We start from the raw sequence: 23,627 nt of genomic DNA, 5'->3' as shown, positions 1-23,627 counted from the left end.
ATTTTGAACTATTAGGATTTTACAATACAGTGTGAATTTACTAGGAACGTTGAAATTCGACTTCAAACCAAACGTGATACCTGCAGGAATTTCTCAAATTATAGATCAACAGAATGTCATACATATCATTTTACATCTACTCTAGCTAATCACTTGAACAGATGCTTATTCACCGGCGTCAGTGGATTTTGCCCTGTCAAAACAGCCAAAACATTCTTCATCGACAACTCCTCAAAGCCAATGGTTGTCTCGAGCGCACCACCGGCCGTGTGGCAGGTCAATGTTGCGTTTCTATTCTTCACTAGCCTCACGCTCACTTCGGGCTCGTTTTCATGAACATCGAGACCGGCTGCAAACAAAATGCCTTCCTCCAGAGCATCCGCAACTGCTTCTTGATCAACCAGACTACCGCGCGCAATATTCACTAGTCGCGATCCACGCTTCATCTTGCGGATTTTCTCAGCGTCGAGAATCTTTTTCCCACCGGCACCGGGGGCCGCGAGCACAACGCAATCTGCCTGTGCGAGGAGATCATCCATTTCAACCCTCCTCGCTCCAATGGCAGCTTCTTGCTCGGGCATCTTGGGGAACGGGTCGCTGTAGATAATCTTCATGCCAAACGCCGCAAAAGCCTTGGTGGCGATGGTATATCCAATATTCCCCAATCCGACCACGCCGAGTGTGTGTCCGCGTGGATTGTGTGCGGTAAAGGGCGCATTTGTGTGGGCGTCGACGAACTGGGCGCGATCTTGCGAGCGGGCAGCCATGTTGCTCCATTGCATGTTTCTGAAAACGGAGAGAATGTGATACAGGGCCATGTCGGCGACAGCTTCGGACGAGGCCGACGCGCCATTACAGTACAGGATGCCTTCAAAAGTTAAAATCAGTATTTTGGCTAGTTTTTTCTTTCTTTCTTCAAATGTAGGGGAAAAAGCTCACCAGCTTCGGCCATCAGATCGACGTCTGCCCAGTCAAACCCAGCCCCGGCAGAGGCATATACCTTCATCGACGAAGGCAGCAGAGGAATAAGCTCCTTGTCCCATCGACCCATCTCACCCCCAGTTGCCCACCATGGCCGGAGCACAGCGGAGAAGTCACCCCATTTCTTTTCACGAAGAGCTTGTAGGAATGGCTCGCGTTGGCGCTCGGCTTCGGAAGGGCGGATGATGGTGAATTGTTGTGAGAGCTGCTCGTAGAGCGACGTGTTGAATTTGACGGGGTCGCCGATGTGTAAGACTATAGGTTTGGAAGCCATTTTGTGTCTATTCTAATAGGACTTTTTGAAGATACAATATGAATCTATACCGGTAACTTGCTTTTTCAGCTTGTCTAATGTGATGTGGAGTTTATCAACGACTAATAGATTTCAAAAGAATAAAATATTTTTTGGTTCTTGTGCACTGGAGCAAAAATGCCAAACCAAGTTGGTCGCTTTCTTCCCAACTCGTATGCGATGCCATGATTCATGGATTGATTAAGCTCGACCGGGTTTCTCCCCGCAGTGCCGAGTCGGACAACATCCGATCTCCATCGATGAGTCGTTCCCCCACAGAATACGGAGTAAAGAGGGGCATCATTGAAAGTGGAATGGAATAGCCCACGTGGCGAAGTCATAACGAGCTGGAATAGCTACGTATTCGTTCTTGGCAAGGAGGGGTTGGTGCTACTAGATGTACAGTCGCCACAGCCGACCGGCTACTTTCCTAATCGGGAAATTATTAGTATAACTACTCGAGTATAGTAATTCAGTGCAAGCCAAGCAATGTTTGTTTGATTAAACTAAGTTCTAGTAGAATTTTGACTAACAAGTGGAGTCTAAGCCCATAGCTAGAGTTAGTCTTGGATATCTGCTACAACTTGAACTTGCACTTTGTCTGGCAAGGCCTGATGATACAGTAGTTCCTGTCACCACCTACTTACTCTCTTTTATTATTATTTCTTAAATCATAATGCTAAGACACACTAACTTATTTTCGCATGAGACAGGAAATGTCCGGCTGTCTTGTTGTCTCAAACTTGTATCGTAAATTACCGGGTTATTATTATTGCACGTGTGCTGATCTTCCTCCGAAATGGATCCTTTTCCAGAGTCAAGTTTATCTATGCTTCTACTTAATCCATTATTATTTACCTAATAATGTTACGCTTACCGAGCGAGCTTCTCCTGATCATCGCCGCAGAGCTTGAGAAAGAAAATTATATCGGCGCGCTAGCACAGACTAACCACCGTTTTTTCTCTCTCTTGAATGATTTCCTTTACCGTCGCAATGTCCGACATTCCTCTGGCTCGGCACTGCGATGGGCTGCTATTCATGGTCAGAAGACGACAGCTAAAAAAGCCATATCGGCCGGGGCCCAAGAGATTGGCGTAGCTGAGCAGGCTCGCTGGGTCGGCGAAGCTCTACGTGATTCCTTGGAGAATGGGCACGCGGACGTCGCAAGGATCCTACTACTAGATGTCGACGAGGTCGATGGGAATTTTTGTTTATCTGATGACCCTACTACGCCGTTGCATTTTGCTGCAACTGGAGGGTATGCGGGCATTGTCAAGCTTTTGTTGGACATGAAGACGGTTGATATCAATTCGAGAGATAAGCATGGCCGTACCCCGCTATCACGTGCTGCTGCTCATGGTCGCGAGTCCGTTGCTAAGCTTCTGTTAATTTCTGGGGCCGACAGCAATTCAAGAGACTTGGATGGCCGCACGCCGCTTTCATGGGCTGCGTCCTGCGGCCGACAGTCGGTTGTCAGCCTTTTGCTGAATTTCGGAGCCGATGTCAATTCAAGAGACAACAAGGGTCGTTCACCGCTGTCGTTCTCTGCTGCCACGAAGGGCAGCGAGGCCATTTCCAAAATAAAGAGCCGAGAGTCTATTATCAAGCTCCTGCTGGCGTTCGGGGGTGAGATTGATGCAATGGACCAGAATGGCTGGTCACCTCTATCGTGGGCTGCCGACTCCAAGGGTTGTCAGGCTATTGTTAAGCTCCTGCTGGATTCAGGGGCCGAAATAAATAACCATGGCGTGACACCACTTTCACGCGCCGCAGAAAGAGGCTACGAGCCTATACTCGAACAACTTCTACATTTAGGTGCCAAGGTCGATTTGAGATTGGGTCATAATCCGACAGCGCTATTAGCGGCTGCTAAAAAAGGCTGCATCTCAATTTTTGAGCGCCTACTGGACAATGGGGCCGATATCTCTTCAAGAGACAATGATGGACGCACGCCGCTATCATGGGCCGCTGAAAAAGGCCGCGAGACTATTTGCAAGATTCTACTTGATATGGGAGCGGAGATCAACTCAAGAGACAACAATAGGCGCACACCGCTATCATGGGCTATCGGAGAGCCAACTTTCAAGCTCTTACTGGATCTAGGGGCTGAGATTAATTCAAGAGACAAACATGGATGTACGGCACTATCATGGGCCGCTAAAAAGGGCCACGAGTCTACCTGCAAGACCCTACTGACTGCAGGGGCTGCAGTCGATTCGAAAGCACTATCAGCAGCTGCTGGGGAAGGGCATGAGTCTATTGTCAAGCTTTTAGTCGAGTCAGGGGCCGAAATTGACACTAGGGAAGAGTATTATGAAAAGAAGACACCATTGTCATTGGCCGCAGAAGGTGGTCATGAAGGTATTGTCAAGCTTTTATTTGATTCAGGGGCCAAAATCGACTCGAGAGATGATTGTGCTAGGACACCTCTAATACTGGCTGCAAACAAGGGTCACAAAAATGTGGTCAGTTTCCTTTTGAGTTCGGGGGCCGAAGTCGATGCAAGAGGTGGTTTTTTTAACTATACAGCTCTGTCACAAGCCGCTTGGCGGGGTCATGCAGATGTTGTTGCATTGTTGTTGGCTTCGGGGGCTGATGACGATTGTAACAGCGGTGGGATGACACCGCTAGGAAGGGCTGCCGTCAAAGGCCACACGCGTGCTGTCAAGCTTTTGCTAGAAACACGCAGTGTTGATCTCAGAGGTAACGAGAATATGCTGCCGCTAATGTTGGCCACTGTTCGTGGCTATGACTCTATTGTCAAGCTTTTTCTGGACCACGGTGCAGTTTACCCTTCGTATTTCTATTCATAGTCATCTCGGCATTGAACTGGGAAGTTACGGACTTTTATTACTATTTGCATGTTCCCAATATTGTCCCAATAGGGTTTAGGACTGGACAGGAAACTATATATGGGAAATCCAATTCATCAAGAGCATCCCTGTTCAACCGCCGGCTTGTCCTTGTTTTTCCCCTTCTTACGAACGCGTGTGTCGTTCGGATCAAAGCCTCCATTGCCCCATAGTGCCCACTCCTCTGTCTCTCGCATGTAGTCTTCTGGGCGGAACGAAATTCCTTCTGATTTTTCCTTTTGCAGCAGTTCAAAGAATCGTTCATAGTCGATGCGGGTGTGCCATTTGTCATTGACATAGAATCGCTCAGATGCGAGCAGGATACAGCAACTATGTGCGTGTTCTGCGCCGATTCCGTATTTCAAACCTCTCTTCTGAAGCTCTTCATTGAGAGCCTCCACAAAAGCGACGACTTCTTCGTAGAATGGCACATTCTTCATGGTGAGACCAACGCTGGCGCTCGAGCTTGTGCCACAATATGTCACGCCCTTGACTTCCACAAAGCACGGCAGGGCCTTTTCAACAAGGTCAGCGTAGCCTTTGACTTCATCCTCGACATTGAACCCCTTGACCAGAGTCAAGCGGAAAACGGTTCGCTGAACGTTTCTCTTTTCGCGAATAATGTCCAGACAGCGCTGGAAGCGTTCCCAAAAGTCGCGGTGAAGAGGACGGTCGATTTTTTTTAAGCTGTCCCGGTTGCTAGCATCAATTGACACATACAACTGCGTCACTCGGTCGAGAGTAGCGAGTTGGTCCGGGTGTTGCGCATTGCACACTAAAAAGCTGGAAATTTCCTCGTCGTGCAACATACCAACAAATTCGTTGATATGAGGGTAGAAGATTGGCTCTCCTACCAAGCTCAGAGCACAATGCCTAATGCGCATGGCTTCAGCAAATCGCTCTGCCCGAACTCCCGGGACGCCTTTCATGAGTTTGATCTTTTTGTAGTGACCCTCTTTGACTCCCTTGAAGATCAAGTCCGGAGGGTCGACTTTCCACCGCCACGTCGTACCAACAGGATTTGTGCCGTGGCGCCAGCAAAAGACACACTTGTTACTGCACGATAACGACGGGGTAGTCTCCATGCAGAGATGTGATTTAATGCCATAGAACGAATACTTGTAGCACGAGCCACGACCTCGCATGGCAGACTTGGTCCATCGACAGATCTTGACACCAGAATGTGATCCCACGATTGTGTATCCTTGCTTGGTAAGAGATGCGTATGTGGGCGATGTCGAAGGAACCATCTCTTTCACTGTTGGCTGATTACTCGACGCCTTTTCTGATTTTGTCGTAAAGTCGACCGGCAAAGGGTCGCCTCGTCTCTTCTTGGCACTGCCGCCAATGTTGATATCCTCGAGGTCGACCACGGCTTGTGCTTTTTTCGATTTTTTGGGCTTTTGTTCGCTCTCCTCATCATCGTCCGTGTCTTCCTCGTCACTTTCGACAGGATCGCCGCTTCCAAGGACACCTTCGCCCAAACCGCCAGTTTCAACAATTTCGCCCAGAACCTCGGTCAGTCCGGTAGTCCATTCCTTCAGGGCTTGGTCGGGATCAGCCTTTGTATCGCCCATTCCCATTGGGTATGCACGCCTCTTGCCGGTCAGTTTGGCCATCCAACGGTCCAAGTCTTTGGCCTGTGAGCAAAAGCCCTCTTCCTCGGTTGGCCAGCCTTCAGTGTCGCCGAATCCAAACACGGAGTATCCGGCCAAGCCAGAAAGCGGCGCGGTATCAATGCGAAAGTCATTATGCGTTTCGTCCAGGTGGCTGAGGAATGTGTCGATGATAGTATCGATATTGTAGGTCGGGATCACGAAGCAATAAAAGTATCGGGTGTGGGGCGAGTTTGGCGGCGGTTTGGGCGCGGAGACGAAATGATCTTCAAAGTCTATTGCGGCCAGGTCATAGATTTCAGGAGGAAGCAGTCCATATTCCGTGTCGACGCCTTTCGATGTGGCTTGGGCCGCAGTACGCAGTTCTTCCTCTAGCCACTGTGCGCGTCTCTCGGTAGATGTCGTCAAGGAAGCGAAGAAGATGACGGGCTTGATAAAAGAAGGACGAGCGGACGGATCTGCGTCTTGTCGCTTGTTTGCGCCTCTGGGCTGGCGGGTTCCCACGATTCTTTTTGGGCCTGATGCAATTGACTTGTCCTTGGGCTGGTCTTTCTCTGCATCGACCGCAGGGACGACGGGGCGGGTTTTGTCTTCGAGGCCAACGGCCTTTTCAAGCCGCGGAGACGGAGGAAGCGACGACGAGGAGGGAGTTTTTGCTTTTGGCTGACTGTAAAAGCGCACAAAAAGAACGATGGCTGTGAGGACGACGATGGTGGGAATGCGGAATGCGTGCCAGGCCGCCAGGATTCCTGTTAGAATAGTTAAAATCGGTTTGCTGCAAAGTAGAGACAAAGACTGCCCACCTGACTCTGCTGCGCTCTCCGTCATGTTGGAATAGCAGTGTTCTTCATCAAAACTGGGCTGTTCTGTGGAGGAACAAAAGTGAGAGAGAGAGAAAAATCGGGCGGGTCCAGGCAAGTGGAGCGGGGCAAGAGAGAATGCGCTCGACCAGGCGAGCTCCCAAAGACTTTGCCTCAAGTCTTGTCTTGCTTCTGCTTCTGCTTACGCCCTGCTAATTCCCAAGCGATTTCCAATCTGCACGAGCAACAATGGCAGACAATGGCACCGCAGTTGCGTGCTGGGCCAACCCCCGCTAGCCCAGCGCTATTGTTGTTATCTATCTCGCGTGCTCGATAACCAGTCTTCCCCGGCCTCCCCGACTCTTATTCATCCAACCCCGGCGACAACATGTCTGAAGAAAAGCTGGCTCTCTTGGAGGGTGACGATGAGTTTGTTTCTGACATTGCGCCGCGCAGAACTCTCATTGCTACTCGGCGACCAGTTATTAGAGCCTGGTCTGTCACCCTCGCTGGGCTGCTCACCGTGATCGCACTCGGACTCTGGAGTACCACCTCGTTCACCAACTGCCACAGAGTGCAGCCTCAGAAAACGGTCAAAGACCGTGTTCGCAAAATCCTCACTGACACGCCCCTCATCGGTGTGTATTCGATGATCTCCTTTTATCGGTATAGAACGTGCTGACGGATCACAGACGGGCACAACGACCTTCCGATCCTCGTGCGTGCAAAATACGGCAATCGCATCTATAGCTCCGACTTTATCGAGCGATTTACATTTGGCAACTTGACGGGCGATGTGGACGCCCCTCGTTTGGCCGAAGGGCAAGTCGGAGGCACTTTCTGGAGTGTCTACGTGCCCTGCCCCAACAATGTCTCTGATTTCTCCAAGGAAAACTACGCCGAAAGCGTGAGGATGACATACGAACAAGTGGACGTGATGACTAGGATCCAGCAGGAGTTTAGCACGATTCTGTCGCCGTCGCCCAACGGGACCACTGCGTTGGAGCATTTCCGAGACGGAAAGGTGATTTCTCCACTGGGGATTGAGGGTCTTCACTCCATTGGGAACTCTTTCTCCCATCTGCGATCCTTTTATAATCTCGGCGTCAGATATGCAACCCTCACGCACAACTGCCACAATATTTATGCCGATGCGGCCTTGATCCAACTTCCCGGCGGCGGAGTGAGAAAGTCGGATCCGTTGTGGAATGGCATCAGCGAGCGAGGGAAAGAGCTGGTTTCCGAGATGAACCGGCTGGGCATGATAGTCGATCTTGCGCATGTCAGTGAGCAGACGATGCGTGACGTCCTCGGCGCTGGCAAGGATGAGTGGATTGGCAGTCAGGCTCCGGTGATTTTCAGCCACAGCTCTGCCCATGCTCTCTGCCCACACCCCCGGAACCCGACAGACGCAGTGCTCAAGCTGGTCAAGAAGAGGGACTCGATCGTCATGGTCAACTTTTACCCTCAGTTCATCAGCTGCACCGCATCTACTCGGGAAGACGGCCTGCCGGACTTTTACCCGGGCAACGCGACTCTCTCGCATGTCGCCAGTCACATCATTCACATTGGAGACGCGATTGGCTACGACCATGTCGGGCTTGGAAGTGACTTTGATGGAATCGAGTCTCGACCCGAGGGACTCGAAGACGTTTCCAAATATCCCGACCTCATCGCCGAGCTGCTCCACCGCGGAGTCAGCGACGAGGATGCTGCCAAGGTGGCTGGTGGGAACTTGCTTCGAGTTTGGAAAAAGGTTGATGAAGTTGCACTGAAGCTGCAGGCTGGGGGTGTGCTGCCAGTTGAAGATGACCTTTAGTTTTGATTTTTCCGTTATCTCATTACTAAATTTAGTTAACCACCATTTGAAGCAACAACGATTTAATGCCATTTTTTTTTATTAAAAATTCATTCGATAAAGCCAGCTAAAATTCAAATTCTATCGCAGATACATAATCGCATCAAACCAAGACACAGTGAAGGACCCAATATTTGTTCAGTCAAAGCTTCTCAAACACCTCAACAACAGCCTCAGCAGTCGACCTTGCGCTGGCAGGGTTCTGGCCAGTGACCAGGCGGCCATCGACAATGTGGAAGTCATCCCAGATGCCGGGAGCACGTTCATCTGTATGAGAGGTTAGTATTACAGTCCAATCGAAAAAGGGAAATCAGTTACTAACATTTAGCTCCAAGACGGTCGGCAAGCTCCTCGACCATTTCCGAACCCCAGCCCCGGAGCTCGTCCATAATGCCCATGGTGTTCTCGGCCTCGGTGGTGAATCCAGTGATGCGCTTCCCCTTGATGATGGGCTCGCCAGTGGCTCTATCGAGAATGTTGGCAAAGATGGCAGGACCGTGGCAGACAGAGGCGACCACACCGCCATTAGCCCAGACTTGCTCGGCGATCTTTTGCAGAGATGATGCCTTGGGGTAGTCGATCAGAGCGGCATGGCCGGCCGAGGCGTAGAAGACACCGTATTGCGAGCCATCGACATCAGCAGCCTTGGGCATGTTGTCGAGCTTCTTGCGGAACTCGCTGGTGGTGTTGTTCCAGGTAGTCAAATCGGAGCCATTGAGAAAGTCTGGCTGCTGCGAGAGCCAGTCGGCGGTATAACTGCCAGTCTCAGAGGCAAGGTCAACCTCGAAGCCGGCGGCAACGAGCACGTTGTAAGGGTGCAGAGCCTCGCTGATGAAGAGACCGGTGGTTTCTTTGCCCTGGAAGAGCGTGGCCTGGGCCGAGGTGATGCTGATAAGAGCTTTGCGAGAGGGAGACATTTTTTTAGAAGTAGAAGAGAGAAGTTTGTGTGTTTGATAGGTTGATATTAATTGATTTGGTGGAGAGTGGTGTTGGTGTTTGCTGCTGTTGCTGTTGTTGTTATTGCTGTTGTTGATGGAATGAAAAACATCTCAACGACGGGGATTTACTCGATACTTATAGCTTTTTCACACTCCGCGTCGTACAATAAAGTTACTCTTTAATTGTACGGTGCAAGCAGTAACTGCTGCGTGTTTGGCGCTCACTCCGCAACTCCGGCATCCCCTTCACTCCGCGACTCCGCTCCTCCGGGTACGCAGCTCCGGACGAGAAACATTCGAAGCATTGTTAGAAATCGCGTGGAAGAAATGTCGCGAAACGACTAGATGTGTTTGGATCTATAATTTGATTATAATCCGGTTCTCCTGTGTGTCCAGAGTTGTCAACATTGAACATTTGAGTTTCCATACTCTTAAAAATTTATGCCTGAATGATCAATGTTATACATGTATGGATACTGAAATGGTTCAGTCATTAAAGATTGTTATTCAAGATAAGACTGCTAGATGTTTTGACGATACGCCGTAAATTATACGTAAATTATAAACCCCTGTCCATACTCCGTAGAAAAAAATACCATATTAACACAGACCCCGCATATTTTCAACGCTGTGGCTATTGTCGACTTGTACATCCTGCGGCAGATTGTCAATTTCCGGCCACAGCGTATCAAAATCGCTCCAAAAATCAATATCCACAGCCATGTCGAACAAGTTCAACTCGGATCCATTCATCAAGTCGGGCATTGTGAAATCCCCCGAGACAGGAATATCATTGAACGTCGAGTTGTGTTGTAAATTCTGAGCCGATTCAGTGTCTTCCACTTTATGCCTAGCGAGAAACTCGACCTTGATGCGTAAATCACGCACAATGCTGGCCGCATTCGCTGCAACCGAAAATTTGGCGCCAAAGTTATCAAACACAGAGACAGCCAGCTCGATCGCTGTGTGGGCTTCTGCCGTCAAATGTGCATTCGGAAACACCATGATGAATCCAATCAGCGTCATGGCTGCATTCCACTGCCAGTGAAACGCCTCGTGCCAGCCGTCGAGAATCGAGGTCTCTGTAAGCACCTGCTGTGTGATCTTTGTCAGCATTATCGCGTGCGCAGCGCAACGCATGGCGACCTCTGCCGCAGGTGTCTCGGGCGGTGGACTGGCGGAAAAGGAGATCAGGGGCCGGTATAGATTAACGATTAGGTGGTGGTAAGTGAGTTCAAGAATGACGCGCTGCCGCTGCAGCCAAAGCGGCGCAAATTGCTCCATTGACAGACGCGTGCCATCCACAGAAAGAGGTCTTCCATTCTCCTGGCGCTTCAGCCTGAGAGCTTCAGGGACCTCGTCAGTCCACTCTTGAAAGCTCTGGTTGTGCGAATCCAAGATCTCAGCACCCACCTGGAGGGCGCGAGAGTCGTCCCATATACTCTGGTCATTCTCCAGATGGAGATCTGTGTGGTAGAAATGTGTATAGGCTGCACGAATTTTGATGTAAAGTTTTGTCTGGTACAGATTAAAGCTCAACCAGGTAGCATTGTTACCGATAGGGGCAAAAGTAGATCCCGAAACCCGCGCAGCCTCGAGAGTATCGCCAGGTAGTGATGGCATGACGCTAGAGTCTTGCAGCGCGAAGGGACGGCCAAGCTTCATCCCGGATTTACTATCCATGAGGTAGACGGCCCACCACAAGCGTCTTCGCATTTCGACGTCTTCGTCCGACATATCCGGTGGAGGATCCGCATGGAGACCGAGGATATATGCGGTGCGCACAGCGAGAGTGACAGATGTATCCATCATGTTATGAAAGGAACCGCCGCACAAGTATACCCCGCAGAGGATATGACATTGCAGCGTCGTTATAGATGGACTTTCAAGCTCGTATGTTAACAACGTTTGTCCCCGCCAATAATGCCACCGGCCAGCCACCAAGGCGTCCTTGCCTTCTACAAGAAGCCCTTGGGCATCACAATGCAGCGTTGAGATGACATATTGCATACACATCGCAATAACAATATCGACAAGCGCTGAGGGCCTTCGCTCTTTGCCGCCATCCATCCATAGGGACTGGTAATGTTTCTTGAACTGAGCCTCGTTCAAAATCGGAGACAATGTGGTATGGTATGTCTGCCAGAAGAAATCGAGGAAATATTCTTCCTGTGTGGGACTCAGATACACGCCCGTCGTGGGGAATTCTCCCGTGGAGGACATGAGCCGGCGAACCGGGTCTCCGTCCGAGCCCGCCAGTGGTCTGTCGAGTAGTTTATTGTCACTTGCTGATATGGGAAGAAGGTTGTGCGTAGAGTGTGTTTGCTGGAGATTTATACTTAAAAACACACTAAGACGCTGGAGGAAAGAAAACAGCGACGATGCACCGAACCATGCATCATTCATGGAACGCGCGGGGCGAAGCCGTACTCCTCTGCCTACCGAGTACTCTTTCGAACTTCCATACTCGGCATAATTCCCTGTAGGTACATGATGAACCTGTTGGGCAGGCGATGACAACGAGTGTGTCGGCGTCGGCATATTAGCGGCCCCGTTTGACCGTTGCTCGAGCTCAGCTTCTAGCTGCTGAACTTTTTGCTTCAGCCATCCAATCTCTTCATGCGCCTGGGTGAGAGTCGATGCTGGGGGCGCGCCACTATTGCTGCAGATTTTGGCTTTTCCCAGACAGTTGGAGCACGGCACTTTGTTATCGCATTTGATGCGGCGAATCCGGCATCCATCGCAGGCTCTAGCGACCTGAGTCCGCCTCTGGCGGCGTCGCGGGGCAGCCTGCTGCTCTGTAGGCTCAGGGCCGGAGACAGTCATGGTTGTGGCATCAACGTGCTTCTGGCGCGCGGAGATGGACGGGGCGACGTTGGGAGATTTTTTGGTGTTGAGGAAAGAGAAACGCCGCCCCTCTTATCGCTCCCAATAAGAAGTAGTCACATGCCCGCATGTATACATCCGGCTTACTGGTCTTTCGACTATACTGTACTAATTGCAAGTTATATTGAAAAATTATTAAAACTTGAATTCATGTAATTTATTTTCTTATAATATTTTAATCCAAGGGAAGTGCTACCAAGTCAGATTATATGATCATACGTTGTTAGAAGTGAGGTCAATACATTATACATAGGTACTACCCGATCAGTTAAGGTTAATCAGTATAATTTAGCAATGAAATCGATATCAATTAGGGAGAAGGAATGTGTATTAAGGGAAATATACTAATTCTAATATATGCAGTTGATAATACTTGAGCTTCCGTCCATGCAATAGAAAACATTCAAACAAATACCAGATTGTTAGAACAAAAGTCGTTCAAGTAGTCAGGTCCGAATAAACCTTCCATGCCTCTGCAGCTGTCTCACCCTGTACACCGATAAAAGTGTACCGAGCATCGTCCTTCTTGCCATCGCGCCACAGCTGCACACTCTTTTCAATCTCCTCGCGTGTAGCCCACGCCCAAAAGGTGTGCTCGTCTGCAGCTAGTTCCACACTGTCCTCCCAGCCCGGCTTCTCTGCCTCGTGGACATCGACGAGAAACGAAAACTTGGCAGCGCGCACCAAGCCTTCCTCAGGGTACACTTTCTCCCAGTTGTCTACACGAACAAGCTCGCGAAAATGGCTGACATGGAAGCCCGTCTCTTCAAGGACCTCGCGTGCCACACCGTCAAGCAGCGTGGCATCGGTGGGCTCGGCAGAACCTCCTGGGAAATCAAAGCATCCACCGTTCGAGTCTGTGGCGGCGCGTTGCATAATCAACACCAGGGGCAAAAGGCCAGAGGCTGTGTTGGACGAGGTCGTTTCGTGGGCTGTAGCTGAAGACGAGAAGGGGAGGTCGTCTAGCGAGCGGTTTGTGAATACGAAGCCGCCAACAATAAAGCGGTCGATCTCTGGATGGGCAGCCTCGAATTTATCCATGGGGATGTCAAATTTGGCCTCAAGGTGAGGAGCAACGGTGTAGTTGTAGGCATCTGAGCCTGCCTTGCTTGGTGCCATTTTGTATTGAGTTTTTGAGATATACGAGTGTATATGAATGTATGTGGTTGATTGAGACGTTGGAGTTCGCGAGGGAAATTTTCGTGAGGGAAAGAGATGGTTTTTCTTATTTGGATGTGAGAAATTCGAGCCTATTTAACAGCAAAAAGGTAGCTCATAATTCTATCGGAATCCTCCGTTGAAGGCGTTTATTGACTGTAGGCTACAATGAGCTCGGTGGAAGAAGGCAAACTAGGAAAATAGACATCAAACGGATGTACTTTGTTGATTGGGTGTAACCCTAACGAGGCTGACTTTGGCGTTGTTCTTTGGGGCTCAGCCGACGCTAAACAGTACGCAGGCAGATTTATGATTTATGATTGCTAGTGCTGAATGTTGAGCACCATTTTTTTAAAGAAAAATACTTCCATGGCATGTTGAAAGCAGTATTTGGCAATACCCCCAGACAAAGAAAGGATTATCAACGTGAGTTGACTTTTTGAACATTCGAAATGAATTTATTGACTAGGAGTGTACCCCGCGGGTGGACCAATGTCTTTCTTGCATGAGCAACAGCGGGATATGCGGCTGAAAACTATACATGTTGAGTCATAAAATAAGTCTCGAGAGTTTAAATTACTGCATACTATTTTCTTCACCTACCTAGTGGCACTTTGCTCAATGAATATGCGGCGCAATGGCAAATCCCGGTTCCGGGTTTGTGCCCGGCCATAGAGCGCGAAACCGGAATCAATTGATGGAGATGCCCTATGTATAAATTCTGGACGATGCTACTCTTCAATTGATCAATTGATACACGATTTGCCTGTGAAATATTTTGAAATTCTCAATTTTTATCCAGCATCCCTTCCAATATTTAGGCAGCCACAATGTCCGCTAAAGCCCTCTTGATCTGTGACATCCAAAAAGGCATCCTAGGCCGCATCACTACTGCCTATTCCGAGGAGGTCACAAAGTCTTACGTATCGCTGCTTGCGTCGACCATCAAGTCAGCCCACGCCGCCTCCGTCCCAGTCATCTATGTCAAGACCGCCTTTCGAACCGGGTACCCCGAGACGGGGAACCGAAATCCGACGTTCTCGCGAGTCCAAGGTACAGGACTTTTCCTCGAAGGACATGAGAGTGCAGAAATTGACCCGAGTGTTATCATAAATGACGGAAATAGAGAAGAAGAGATCGCTGTTGTTACCAAGAGGCGTGTGTCGGCCCTCTACGGAACCGACCTGGATGTCCTCTTGAAAGGCATGGGGATTAAAGAGATCGTCATGGCAGGGTTGGCAACTAGTGGAGTTATCCTGAGTACGCTGAGGCAGGCTTCCGATCTGGATTATGACATTGTGGTGTTGAAGGACGGCTGTATGGATACAAATGAAGAGGTGCATACAGTGCTCATGGATCTGGTCTTTCCAAAGCAGGGACGCGTGTTGCTAGCTGGGGATTGGGTAAAGGAGATTTTCGGCGGTGGGGAGAAGCAGTGAACATAGATCAATTATGTGAACATTAAGCAAACTTGTGACAATTGAGCAAGCAGCGAATCCGAAAACACATATTGAGTGAATTGAAATTGCCGCACTCAAGGTCTCTTACATATGTAGGCAGTCGATATCTTTTGCATACAGAGCACTTGAGGCCATCCATCATTCTGCTAACATTTGAATTATGTAGCCTGAAACTTAAATAAGGGTCATTCGAACACTTTTTTTCTCCCTGAAAGAGCTTCCTTCGTAAGGCTCTTTTAGGCAGCCAAAGTTGGACTCTCGATATGCAGGTGCCACATTCTACAAGGTGTAGATGATTGAATGAGAAACTAGGCTGCCTCCGTATACACTACTGGCAATACCCCCGTGCCTCATAGAAGTGTCATTTTTAAGCCTTTAATGTTACTTCTCGCCAGGTACTCTACCTTTATTTTATTTTATGATAATGCCTCGCACCATCTACCTCGCCGTATTTAGCAACGGCGCTCGCCCCGCTCATCAGTCTGCATTCATCCCAACCGGTGACTCAGGGGACGCTGGAAAAATCATCCATGTCACTGGTAACCCCGCCACGGGATTCTTTCTCGAGTTTAAGCGCAATTACGACTTTGCTCTCACTCAGCGCACTTTTCAACGAATCCCCCTCGGGCACGTGGAAGATCGCCATGTGACTGATACCGTAGGCGACGGTACAGCCTCGCAGGATACTATCGCTCGTGATAGATTGGAGTCGGTTGCTACCATTGTGCCGCCACCTGGCCGCAGCCCCAATCCTTTTGACCCATTGGTAAGCGCCCTTGGGGTGTTGGTATGACATATAGTCTAACAGGAACTAATAGGCACTGAATTGCCAAAATTGGCTTCAAGATTACATTGAAAAGCTTGTTGCAGAAGGTTACCTCGCAGAAAGCGCTATTTCGGTTTTGCAAAACGCCCCCAAGGTGCTCCCGACTCGTTAAGTTGGTCGTAACATGGTGGACGTGCCAGGGCTAGTATCCTCAATACTTGTTGCGGGAAGGTGCCATGAAAGGCGCATATGTATTACCAAGGCGGTGGAGGCGATTTAGATATCACATTGATTGTAGTCGGTGGTAGGATGGGCTTCGCGATGCAGACTCGAGATTTGCTAATAGTAGATAAAGTTAGGAGGGACGGTATTGGGATCTTGAGGGGCGAACATTAATGCAAATAAGAAATTTTGATTTACTACTGCTGCTAGTCTAACACCCCATAGATGATACATACCACTCCCATGGATCTTCAGTACTTGGGTATTGGTCTAGAATGATGGGCAGATACTTTGTTGACCACTCTCTGCTACCACTAGTATATTGCGCTTTGCGGGCCTCCCAGTACTCAGGCAGCCAGCCAGACTGTTCCCAGTCAACGATGGCAAGGACGTGGTATGGCTTGGTAGTGGTTATAATGATGTTGCTAGGGTGAAGATCACCGTGGGTGAATTTGATGGCGCTCTCGTCAGATAGCTCATGGCGAAATGGCTCGATTGGAACAGAGTGCGGATCAGGCATTGGTCTGCGACACAGATATACGAACCACTCGTGGAACTCATGGACTGAGGTGAAAGGCCCGGCCTCTGGGAGATAGCTGCAAGGGATTACCCTGTCATGAAAATGCGATCGTATAACACTTCCTAAAAATGACAGATGCATAGTAAGTATAGCGCTGAAAGGCATTAAGAAAGATATTAGGGCGAGGAGCTCAAACCTATAAATGGATCCAAAGGGTCCTGCTTAAGTTGCCGGAGGTTTTTGATCATCGTATGTAGCGCAAGGCAAACTGCATGGCGTTCATCAACATCCAGTGAATCCCACGCTTTTTCTAAAGTCTGTCCATGTATATATTGCATATAGATGAATTTCTCCTCTCCATCTGTTCGCCACCCGTATATTTCAGGAACCGGCACGCGGTCTTTGAGTAAACTGTGAACAGCATAGACAGACTGTGCTTCTGAGATTGTCGCCTGGACTCCCCACTTGACCACCAAACCCAAGTCTTCAAACACCGCGGGTGATGGTCTCATATGTTTTCCACCGTATGTGAGGACCTTTCGCTTGTCTAGGCTGGTTCCTGCAGCCCACTGTGTGGTGGCCCTTTCTCGTACCTGCTTTGGAGAAGGCAACTTTCTCCATTTATTAAAGAATGACGAGTTCTTGACATCGAAATCGGGGGTGTCAGGAATCATTGATGGCGTCAGTCGATCGAGGCCATGCTGGCCATCGACTTCCAAATCGTGGGTGGGATCGCCCATGATGCGTGCGAAAAAAGATCCTCAGAAGCAACATTATTGAAGTATGACTGGTTGTTAGTTGAAACTCCACGAGCCCGCATACTAGGCTTCCAAGTTCCGTCTATCAATGGCGACGCTTATCGTATGTGGCCTAGTGAATTTAGATAAGCAAGGCATTGCCTCATTGGTCAGTGTTTGCATACAATGGAAGCTTCTAATTGGATGGAAAGTAATATGGAGCGGTCCGCGTCAAGCGGCTAAACCTAAAAGGAAAACCCTGCGCTCATTTGGGGAACTCTGTTCCGGCCCACCGAGCTCTGGTTGGCCTGTAAAATGCTCCGGCCAATGACCGCTTGTCAATGACCGGTAGTGGCCGTCTATGATGTGGCGGCTTCCTGGTGGGCCCCTGTTGTCAAACCGGATTCGGCCAGTCTTGTTACTGGTTTCCGACAGATCTGGATGCACCATGGTTCCTTCCTTCCTCCTTCCTTGAGAGAAATCAACACTTCTTCATCCCTCAACATGGCCTGATTGTTTATTTCACTGTTGTTCACCCATGGACAGAGAGCACTTGGCCAATCCTCCAACCTGACGTCCCTAGCTTTACTATGTATGGTAAATACTGCCTGAGATGATTACCCCGCAGTCGCTGAAGCCCATACGGCTGTCGAAGGACTCGCCAACGCCTCGCGTGAGCATCGAAGAAATCACCAATGTGAAAAGGCCACAAAACCCTCGAAAGCATTCTGAGCAGCATCTACAGCCCCTCAGTCCTCTTGAAGACCGCGCAGCCCCCGCAAGTGACTCGGATCTCGGTGCCATATTCGCCTTGATTCCTACTCCTACTCTGGTGCTTGATGCAAAACTGCGTGTCATACAAGTGTCCGATAGCCATTTGAAGTTTACCGGCTTTGATCGGGAGGAGTGTTTGGGGCACAGCATCTTTGACTTCCCTCCTCACAAGGTTCCCGCGCCCGACATCACCACTCTGCACCGAGTAATTACCACTGCAATCACCACTACCTCGCCCCAAGTCATTGACGGCGTCGAGGTTGCTGTAGGAGCAGTCATATCCCTCTATCATCTCCGGATAACCCCGGTTCTTGAAGGTGGAAAGCTTCGAAATGTACTGGTTGCTGCCCACGATGTAACAAGTGAGCAGCCAATCCGGCAAAGCAAGAAGGAACTAGTATATATGAACGAGACGTATAGGATTCTCGTTGATACTATCAAGGAATATGCCATTTTCATGCTGGATACATCCGGCCATGTTGCGACCTGGAACTCGGCGGCTGCTATTCTCAAGGGGTACAGCTCTGATGAAATAATTGGCCGACATTTCTCGATCTTCTATGGTGACGATGCTCGTGCTGCTGAAAAGCCCGGCAAACAGCTTGAAGTTTGTCTAAGAGAAGGAAAAGTGGAAGATGAAGGCTGGCGGTTTCGAAAGGACGGCTCTCGCTTCTGGGCCAATGTTTTGATGACTCCCGTCTACACAGCAGGTCTCCATATTGGATTTGCAAAAGTAACACGAGATCTAACCGAGAGAAAGGCGACCGAGGAGCGATTGATTGCTGCCTACGAAGAGTCTTCCAAACTCAAGTCCGACTTTCTCGCCAACATGAGCCATGAAATTCGGACTCCTATGCACGGAATGCTGATGGCTATTCAAATGCTCAGCGAGACTGCTATGGATGAAAAGCAAGAAGAATATGTGTCTATTATTGAAGACACCGGTTCTCTCTTGTTGCGAATCATTAATGATGTTCTTGACTACTCAAAACTGTCATCGGGCACTTTCTCTATAAGCTCTGGCGTTGTCGATATCAAAGAGGTTGTTACCGCCGTTTATCGAAACTGCCATCCTTCCTTGAAACGCGGGGTGGATTTCCGCATTCAATTTCCCGACAAACTGCCAAAGCATGTCAAGGGAGATCCATTACGATATCGACAAATCATTCAGAACCTCGTGGGAAACGCTGCCAAATTCACCGACCATGGAAGCATCCAAATCGACGTCACATGCCAACAACATCCAGAGGACGAAACCGCGTATGAAGTTACAACAAAGGTCACTGATACTGGTGTTGGTATCCCCGAGGACGGCGTGAGTTCACTATTTACTCCGTTTTCCCGATTCGCCGACACCAATCAAAAAAAGTATCAAGGCACTGGGCTGGGCTTGTCGATTTGTAAAAGCTTAGCCGAGGTAATGGATGGCCAAATAGGGTTCCATTCACACCCTAGCGAAACGGGGAGCGTCTTCTGGCTGTCTGTCAAGATGGGAAAGGTTGATACTACTCGTCCTGAAACGCACACCTTGCAACTGAGACCAAAACCGGATCTGAATGAAGCAATCAAGAAAATAGCCCCGCACAGGCAAATTCTCTTGGTTGAAGACAACATGGTAAACCAGACTATCATGCTGAAAATGCTGAAAATGATCGGGTTCGAGAAAGTCGACACCGCCTGGGACGGCGCCGAGGCTGTTCGTAAAGTCAAGCAAAAGCCGCTGTCGTTCAGCACTATATTGATGGATGTCAACATGCCCGTTATGGACGGTATGGATGCAACTGTCGCTATTCGTGGAATGAACCGCGACATCCCCATCATTGCCATGACTGGGAATGCGTTGAAAGGAGATGCTGAGACATACCTGGCGAAGGGCATGAATGACTACATAGCCAAGCCGGTCCACCGACAGCACCTGGTGTCTGTTTTGTTGAAATGGATTGGATCATGATTCTTCCCCTTCCTTTTATACCCCTATCGCAGTTTCATTGTTGACGATCTTGGATTAAAACGCTTCCTTGATACCACTTGGATTTACTCGGCCAATCTTGGTTTTGTTTTTTGTTTTTTTTTGGCGGTCTATGTGATACCTATTTTGCATGTTGCATGTAGTTGGCGTTATACCCTCTCCTTTCGGACTGTCTCGGATTCCTATATATGAATATATCTATGATGATACACGGCACCCTATGAATGGATTAAATAGAAGAAATTCTTCTCAAACCTCGACATTGTCCAACTGCGAGGAAATATTATCAATTCCAAGGGCTATAGAATCAGGATCATTAACCTTGCCCCAGGGCAGATTGCCCTTGGCACGACGCAGCTCGCGATCAAGATGGAAAATCCCATGACCGGCATGCTTCGATACCCGGACTGTCTGCTGCAACAGATCCGCCATGTCCTTGATATGATGCGTCTGTTTGCCCAGGAACCGCTTGTCGAGCGCGGTACAGAGCGAGTAACAACCCGCTTTGTCCGCCAGGTGCATCAACCGCTCCAGATCTTCGAGGATCTTGCGCTCGGTTTCGACCGCTTTGCTTAGCGGGATGATTGGCTCAACTGGATTGTCTGGGAATTCGCACTTGGGGACTTCGAGACTGGTTGGCTTGCATCTACCGCCGCGTTGGATGAGATATCTCTCGAGCCAGCAGGCGTCGGCGAGGCATTCAACTGCAGATTTTTCGAACAGGCTACATTTATAAGTATGGTTTTGGATAAAGAAGACAAAAGGCCAGGAACTTACAGCCCGAATCCGTGCAACGCGATATTTGCACGGCCGCAGTCGGCTGCCAATTTCCGATAGAGGAGCCAGGTGACTAGTTCCTGGTGTATATGTCCTCGGACCGACTTTATGTCAAAACAGTCAGAAATTTCCCTCGGCCATTTGTATGGTGGTACCGTACCTCTTCCACTTCAACAGTAAAAGTCGACGAGCGACAGCAGTCGTCAATATTTTTGTCCGAAAACTCCTTGATGAGTTTCTGAGCTTCTTCTGTGCCAGGCATGGTGGTGTGTCTTTTTTTGAGAAAGCCGAAAAAGGAAGAGCTCATCAATTGATTCAATTTTGATTAGGTTGCTGAACAGATCGGGTTGAAGACTTATTGATGGTTTTTTTTAAAAAAAAAGAGATATATTGAATTGAGGATTTAAAAGATGGCTGATTTACTCGCCATTGCTACTTGTTCCGTCATTATGATTATGAAGTGAGTAGCCATCAACTGGTATGCCTCTGGAAAATTGTTCCTAGGATCTCTTTTCCGGGGGCTCGAAATATTTCTAAGGCTGGGAATGATTTGAGTACTTCTTTTTTTTTTCAAGTAGCGGAATTCTACAAAGCGTATCCTAGCTTTTGTGACAATGCAATGACGGATCGTGTCGCCATCTGTTTCGATGTTCTGAATTTGCTATATTTAAGGTTACCACCAGTTGACGCCTCGCAATTTCTCTAGACTTTGATTTTCCATGTCTCAACATACTAATTCATATGATAAACCGAGAATATTAAAGATTTAAGAAAGAATCTCGGGAAAAAAAAAAGAATACATATATTACGCACCTTTGTTGATTATATATATCGCGCGCCTACCGATATAGCAATGTCTTTTGCCTAATTAGGAAATAAATTTCTAGACAGTCAAAACCGAGCACTTTCTGATAAAAGCGGGCGACTGAGATATTAGAATAAATGAATGAGTGTACAAGTAATTGGCGGCGAAACTTGAAATTTGCTCTTTTTTTGTTTTTGTTGTTTTGAAGTCTGTTTCAGGTAACGCAGGCAAATCTGTCGGACAAGGAGATCACTGGAAAGAAAAAGAAAAACGAAAGAAAAGTCTTAAAGTAGACTGTTCAATCCTTTATTTTCAGAGGATTATTATATACTGGTTTCTGGTATAAAGGTCTATGTATAGTTCTCGGGGTTTTTTTTATACGTAACAAGTTCGTCCAGACCTAGTTTCTGGCAAAGAATATTATCTATTTTAATATCTCGAACATTTGGCTTGTTTATCAAGGTATGACGAACTCAGTGTTAGTCGGTAGATAAGTGTTCTAGACCGTTACTCAGGGCGAAGAAATATGTTTCTCAGACTATGCATAGAGCCGCTAGCCGTGGAGCTTTCTGAAGATTCAATGTAGTACGGCAAAATAGTGCAGATTGTATTCTGACATTAGAAACATTTAAACCTGTAGTCTTCCGTCTAATTTCTATTATAAGTATAGTACATATGTATGTGATTTGAAAAAGGCAATGAATCATAAATTCAAACAAATGTGCTACCTGGCAATTGTTCAAATGTTCAAATGTTTCCTTGGGTAGCGTCCGCATCAGGAATATACTCTAAGTACATGTAGAAATCAGTCTGACACACCAGTTGTGTTAGAAATAGTCAGAGACATCCCTGATTGTTTGTCCTTCGGCACGCCCCGATGGATGCACCTACCCTGCTTTCTTTGTCCTGAACGCCTTACTTATTGTTATTAAAAGTCCATGGCGCCGTGTCCATTTGCAACTCCCAAAGTACACCATAAAAAAAAGCAGTCTATACAGCTAATCGACGTCCAAAGACATTATCGGAACGCTCGAGCCTAAAGATGCCGACGAAAAGCAGCCTCTTGGTTCCATACTTTCTACTTCTCGTCTTCGCGACCATCGAGCTCGCCCTGGTCTCGCGTATGGTGGCCTTTTTACACATACAAAAAACTCAAGTCAAGACATACCAAGCTCTCGGGAGCGACTCGCTCGGTTTCAAGATACATGTTCTGCCCGAGAAGCTGTCACTAAACCAGGGACACACTACAAATGGCGCTGCAGGATATGGGTTGGTTCTTAGTATTGCTCTTTTGGCAATCACATTCTCTTTCCGAAATGATACGGTTCGTGGCTCTATTCACTGGGAACGAAGAAAATATGCTGACCGGTTGCTAGAAACATAAAAGGAAACTTCTCGCAATGACCATCTTGCTTGGACTGCTGGTTCTTTTCATCATGTCGGCCTTTATCTACGTCTTTGCCGTCACATACCTAACGTCTGACAACCGCATCAACACCCGTTACGCTCAATCCATGAATGGTGCCCCTTACCCGATCGACAGTTGGACGCCCGAGACATGGTATAAAGCATTACTCCTGCTGCCACTTGCAAATGTCGACTTGACAGGTGCATACCAGGAAATGGTGGCTTGGAGGTGGTGGATATTTCCTTACCTGATGGCGAGCATTTTGGCATTTGGCTGGACTGCTATCGTGTGGATCGACGAAAGGGTGCCAAAACGACCAAGCCATGGCTATGTGGTATACGGAAATGGTGATGATGGTCTGCAGAGAAAGATAGCGACGGTTTGATCATATTTTGAGTATGCGTGAGGGATAGTGCTGAAAGCCTATCAAGAAAAGACATGGATTTTGTGATTGTGTGCGGAGGCAAAAAAGTCCTTGCCAGTTGATGGATTTCTGAAGATTATTTAATTGAAGTCATTCATTTGGCCAACATTTGAAAAGCTTATACTAATATATTATATTGAACAACCCATGTCTATATCACTAAAACAAAAAACTAAACACATTGGATGAAAGGGAAAAAATAGATTGACCTCATAAATTTTCAGGGGGTAAAATACAATTAAAAACTTTGTCCTTCAAGTGAAGAATTGATTCCACGGCGGGCAAGGAGTACCAGCATCGGATTGCCTCGTGGAATCACAAAACCAGTTCCGGACCCGACAGACAAGATGCGATGCCATGCCATGCCGCTCCAGATTTAAAAA

The 23,627-nt window shown here is 48.3% G+C and overlaps 12 protein-coding genes across 12 annotated transcripts; 6 read left to right on the top strand and 6 right to left on the bottom strand.

The window, feature by feature from the left end:
* Nucleotides 1–149: 149 nt before the first annotated feature.
* On the bottom strand, nucleotides 150–1,255 carry TRUGW13939_00175 (uncharacterized protein; the record flags this gene model as incomplete). Its single annotated transcript, XM_035483389.1, has 2 exons — nucleotides 150–868; nucleotides 940–1,255. The coding sequence occupies 2 exons, from the start codon at nucleotides 1,253–1,255 to the stop codon at nucleotides 150–152; spliced, it is 1,035 nt and encodes a 344-aa protein (XP_035339282.1).
* Nucleotides 1,256–2,137: 882 nt separating this feature from the next.
* On the top strand, nucleotides 2,138–4,087 carry TRUGW13939_00174 (uncharacterized protein; the record flags this gene model as incomplete). The annotated part of the gene is made up of 1 exon (XM_035483388.1): nucleotides 2,138–4,087. One exon carries the CDS (start codon nucleotides 2,138–2,140, stop codon nucleotides 4,085–4,087), a length of 1,950 nt encoding a protein of 649 aa, XP_035339281.1.
* Nucleotides 4,088–4,203: 116 nt separating this feature from the next.
* Nucleotides 4,204–6,570, bottom strand: TRUGW13939_00173 (uncharacterized protein; the record flags this gene model as incomplete). Its single annotated transcript, XM_035483387.1, has 2 exons — nucleotides 4,204–6,491; nucleotides 6,546–6,570. The coding sequence occupies 2 exons, from the start codon at nucleotides 6,568–6,570 to the stop codon at nucleotides 4,204–4,206; spliced, it is 2,313 nt and encodes a 770-aa protein (XP_035339280.1).
* A 360-nt stretch (nucleotides 6,571–6,930) lies between these two features.
* Nucleotides 6,931–8,361, top strand: TRUGW13939_00172 (uncharacterized protein; the record flags this gene model as incomplete). The annotated part of the gene is made up of 2 exons (XM_035483386.1): nucleotides 6,931–7,180; nucleotides 7,235–8,361. The coding sequence occupies 2 exons, from the start codon at nucleotides 6,931–6,933 to the stop codon at nucleotides 8,359–8,361; spliced, it is 1,377 nt and encodes a 458-aa protein (XP_035339279.1).
* Nucleotides 8,362–8,542: 181 nt separating this feature from the next.
* On the bottom strand, nucleotides 8,543–9,317 carry TRUGW13939_00171 (uncharacterized protein; the record flags this gene model as incomplete). Its single annotated transcript, XM_035483385.1, has 2 exons — nucleotides 8,543–8,667; nucleotides 8,723–9,317. 2 exons carry the CDS (start codon nucleotides 9,315–9,317, stop codon nucleotides 8,543–8,545), a joined length of 720 nt encoding a protein of 239 aa, XP_035339278.1.
* A 621-nt stretch (nucleotides 9,318–9,938) lies between these two features.
* On the bottom strand, nucleotides 9,939–12,164 carry TRUGW13939_00170 (uncharacterized protein; the record flags this gene model as incomplete). The annotated part of the gene is made up of 1 exon (XM_035483384.1): nucleotides 9,939–12,164. The coding sequence occupies one exon, from the start codon at nucleotides 12,162–12,164 to the stop codon at nucleotides 9,939–9,941; it is 2,226 nt and encodes a 741-aa protein (XP_035339277.1).
* A 498-nt stretch (nucleotides 12,165–12,662) lies between these two features.
* TRUGW13939_00169 (uncharacterized protein) lies at nucleotides 12,663–13,343 on the bottom strand (the record flags this gene model as incomplete). The annotated part of the gene is made up of 1 exon (XM_035483383.1): nucleotides 12,663–13,343. The coding sequence occupies one exon, from the start codon at nucleotides 13,341–13,343 to the stop codon at nucleotides 12,663–12,665; it is 681 nt and encodes a 226-aa protein (XP_035339276.1).
* Nucleotides 13,344–14,212: 869 nt separating this feature from the next.
* Nucleotides 14,213–14,821, top strand: TRUGW13939_00168 (uncharacterized protein; the record flags this gene model as incomplete). The annotated part of the gene is made up of 1 exon (XM_035483382.1): nucleotides 14,213–14,821. One exon carries the CDS (start codon nucleotides 14,213–14,215, stop codon nucleotides 14,819–14,821), a length of 609 nt encoding a protein of 202 aa, XP_035339275.1.
* Nucleotides 14,822–15,266: 445 nt separating this feature from the next.
* Nucleotides 15,267–15,780, top strand: TRUGW13939_00167 (uncharacterized protein; the record flags this gene model as incomplete). The annotated part of the gene is made up of 2 exons (XM_035483381.1): nucleotides 15,267–15,608; nucleotides 15,661–15,780. The coding sequence occupies 2 exons, from the start codon at nucleotides 15,267–15,269 to the stop codon at nucleotides 15,778–15,780; spliced, it is 462 nt and encodes a 153-aa protein (XP_035339274.1).
* A 1,920-nt stretch (nucleotides 15,781–17,700) lies between these two features.
* On the top strand, nucleotides 17,701–19,812 carry TRUGW13939_00165 (uncharacterized protein; the record flags this gene model as incomplete). The annotated part of the gene is made up of 1 exon (XM_035483380.1): nucleotides 17,701–19,812. One exon carries the CDS (start codon nucleotides 17,701–17,703, stop codon nucleotides 19,810–19,812), a length of 2,112 nt encoding a protein of 703 aa, XP_035339273.1.
* A 267-nt stretch (nucleotides 19,813–20,079) lies between these two features.
* Nucleotides 20,080–20,869, bottom strand: TRUGW13939_00164 (uncharacterized protein; the record flags this gene model as incomplete). The annotated part of the gene is made up of 3 exons (XM_035483379.1): nucleotides 20,080–20,554; nucleotides 20,608–20,711; nucleotides 20,768–20,869. 3 exons carry the CDS (start codon nucleotides 20,867–20,869, stop codon nucleotides 20,080–20,082), a joined length of 681 nt encoding a protein of 226 aa, XP_035339272.1.
* A 1,585-nt stretch (nucleotides 20,870–22,454) lies between these two features.
* On the top strand, nucleotides 22,455–23,199 carry TRUGW13939_00163 (uncharacterized protein; the record flags this gene model as incomplete). Its single annotated transcript, XM_035483378.1, has 2 exons — nucleotides 22,455–22,736; nucleotides 22,789–23,199. Coding segments are annotated over 2 exons (693 nt in total), but the record flags the coding sequence as incomplete, so codon positions are not given.
* Between the last annotated feature and the right edge of the window lie 428 nt (nucleotides 23,200–23,627).

This window comes from Talaromyces rugulosus, chromosome I, assembly GCF_013368755.1.
Source record: "Talaromyces rugulosus chromosome I, complete sequence".
Taxonomy (NCBI): domain Eukaryota; kingdom Fungi; phylum Ascomycota; class Eurotiomycetes; order Eurotiales; family Trichocomaceae; genus Talaromyces; species Talaromyces rugulosus.
Note: the sequence above shows the minus strand (reverse complement) of the source record. Positions and strands in the feature narration are given on the sequence as shown.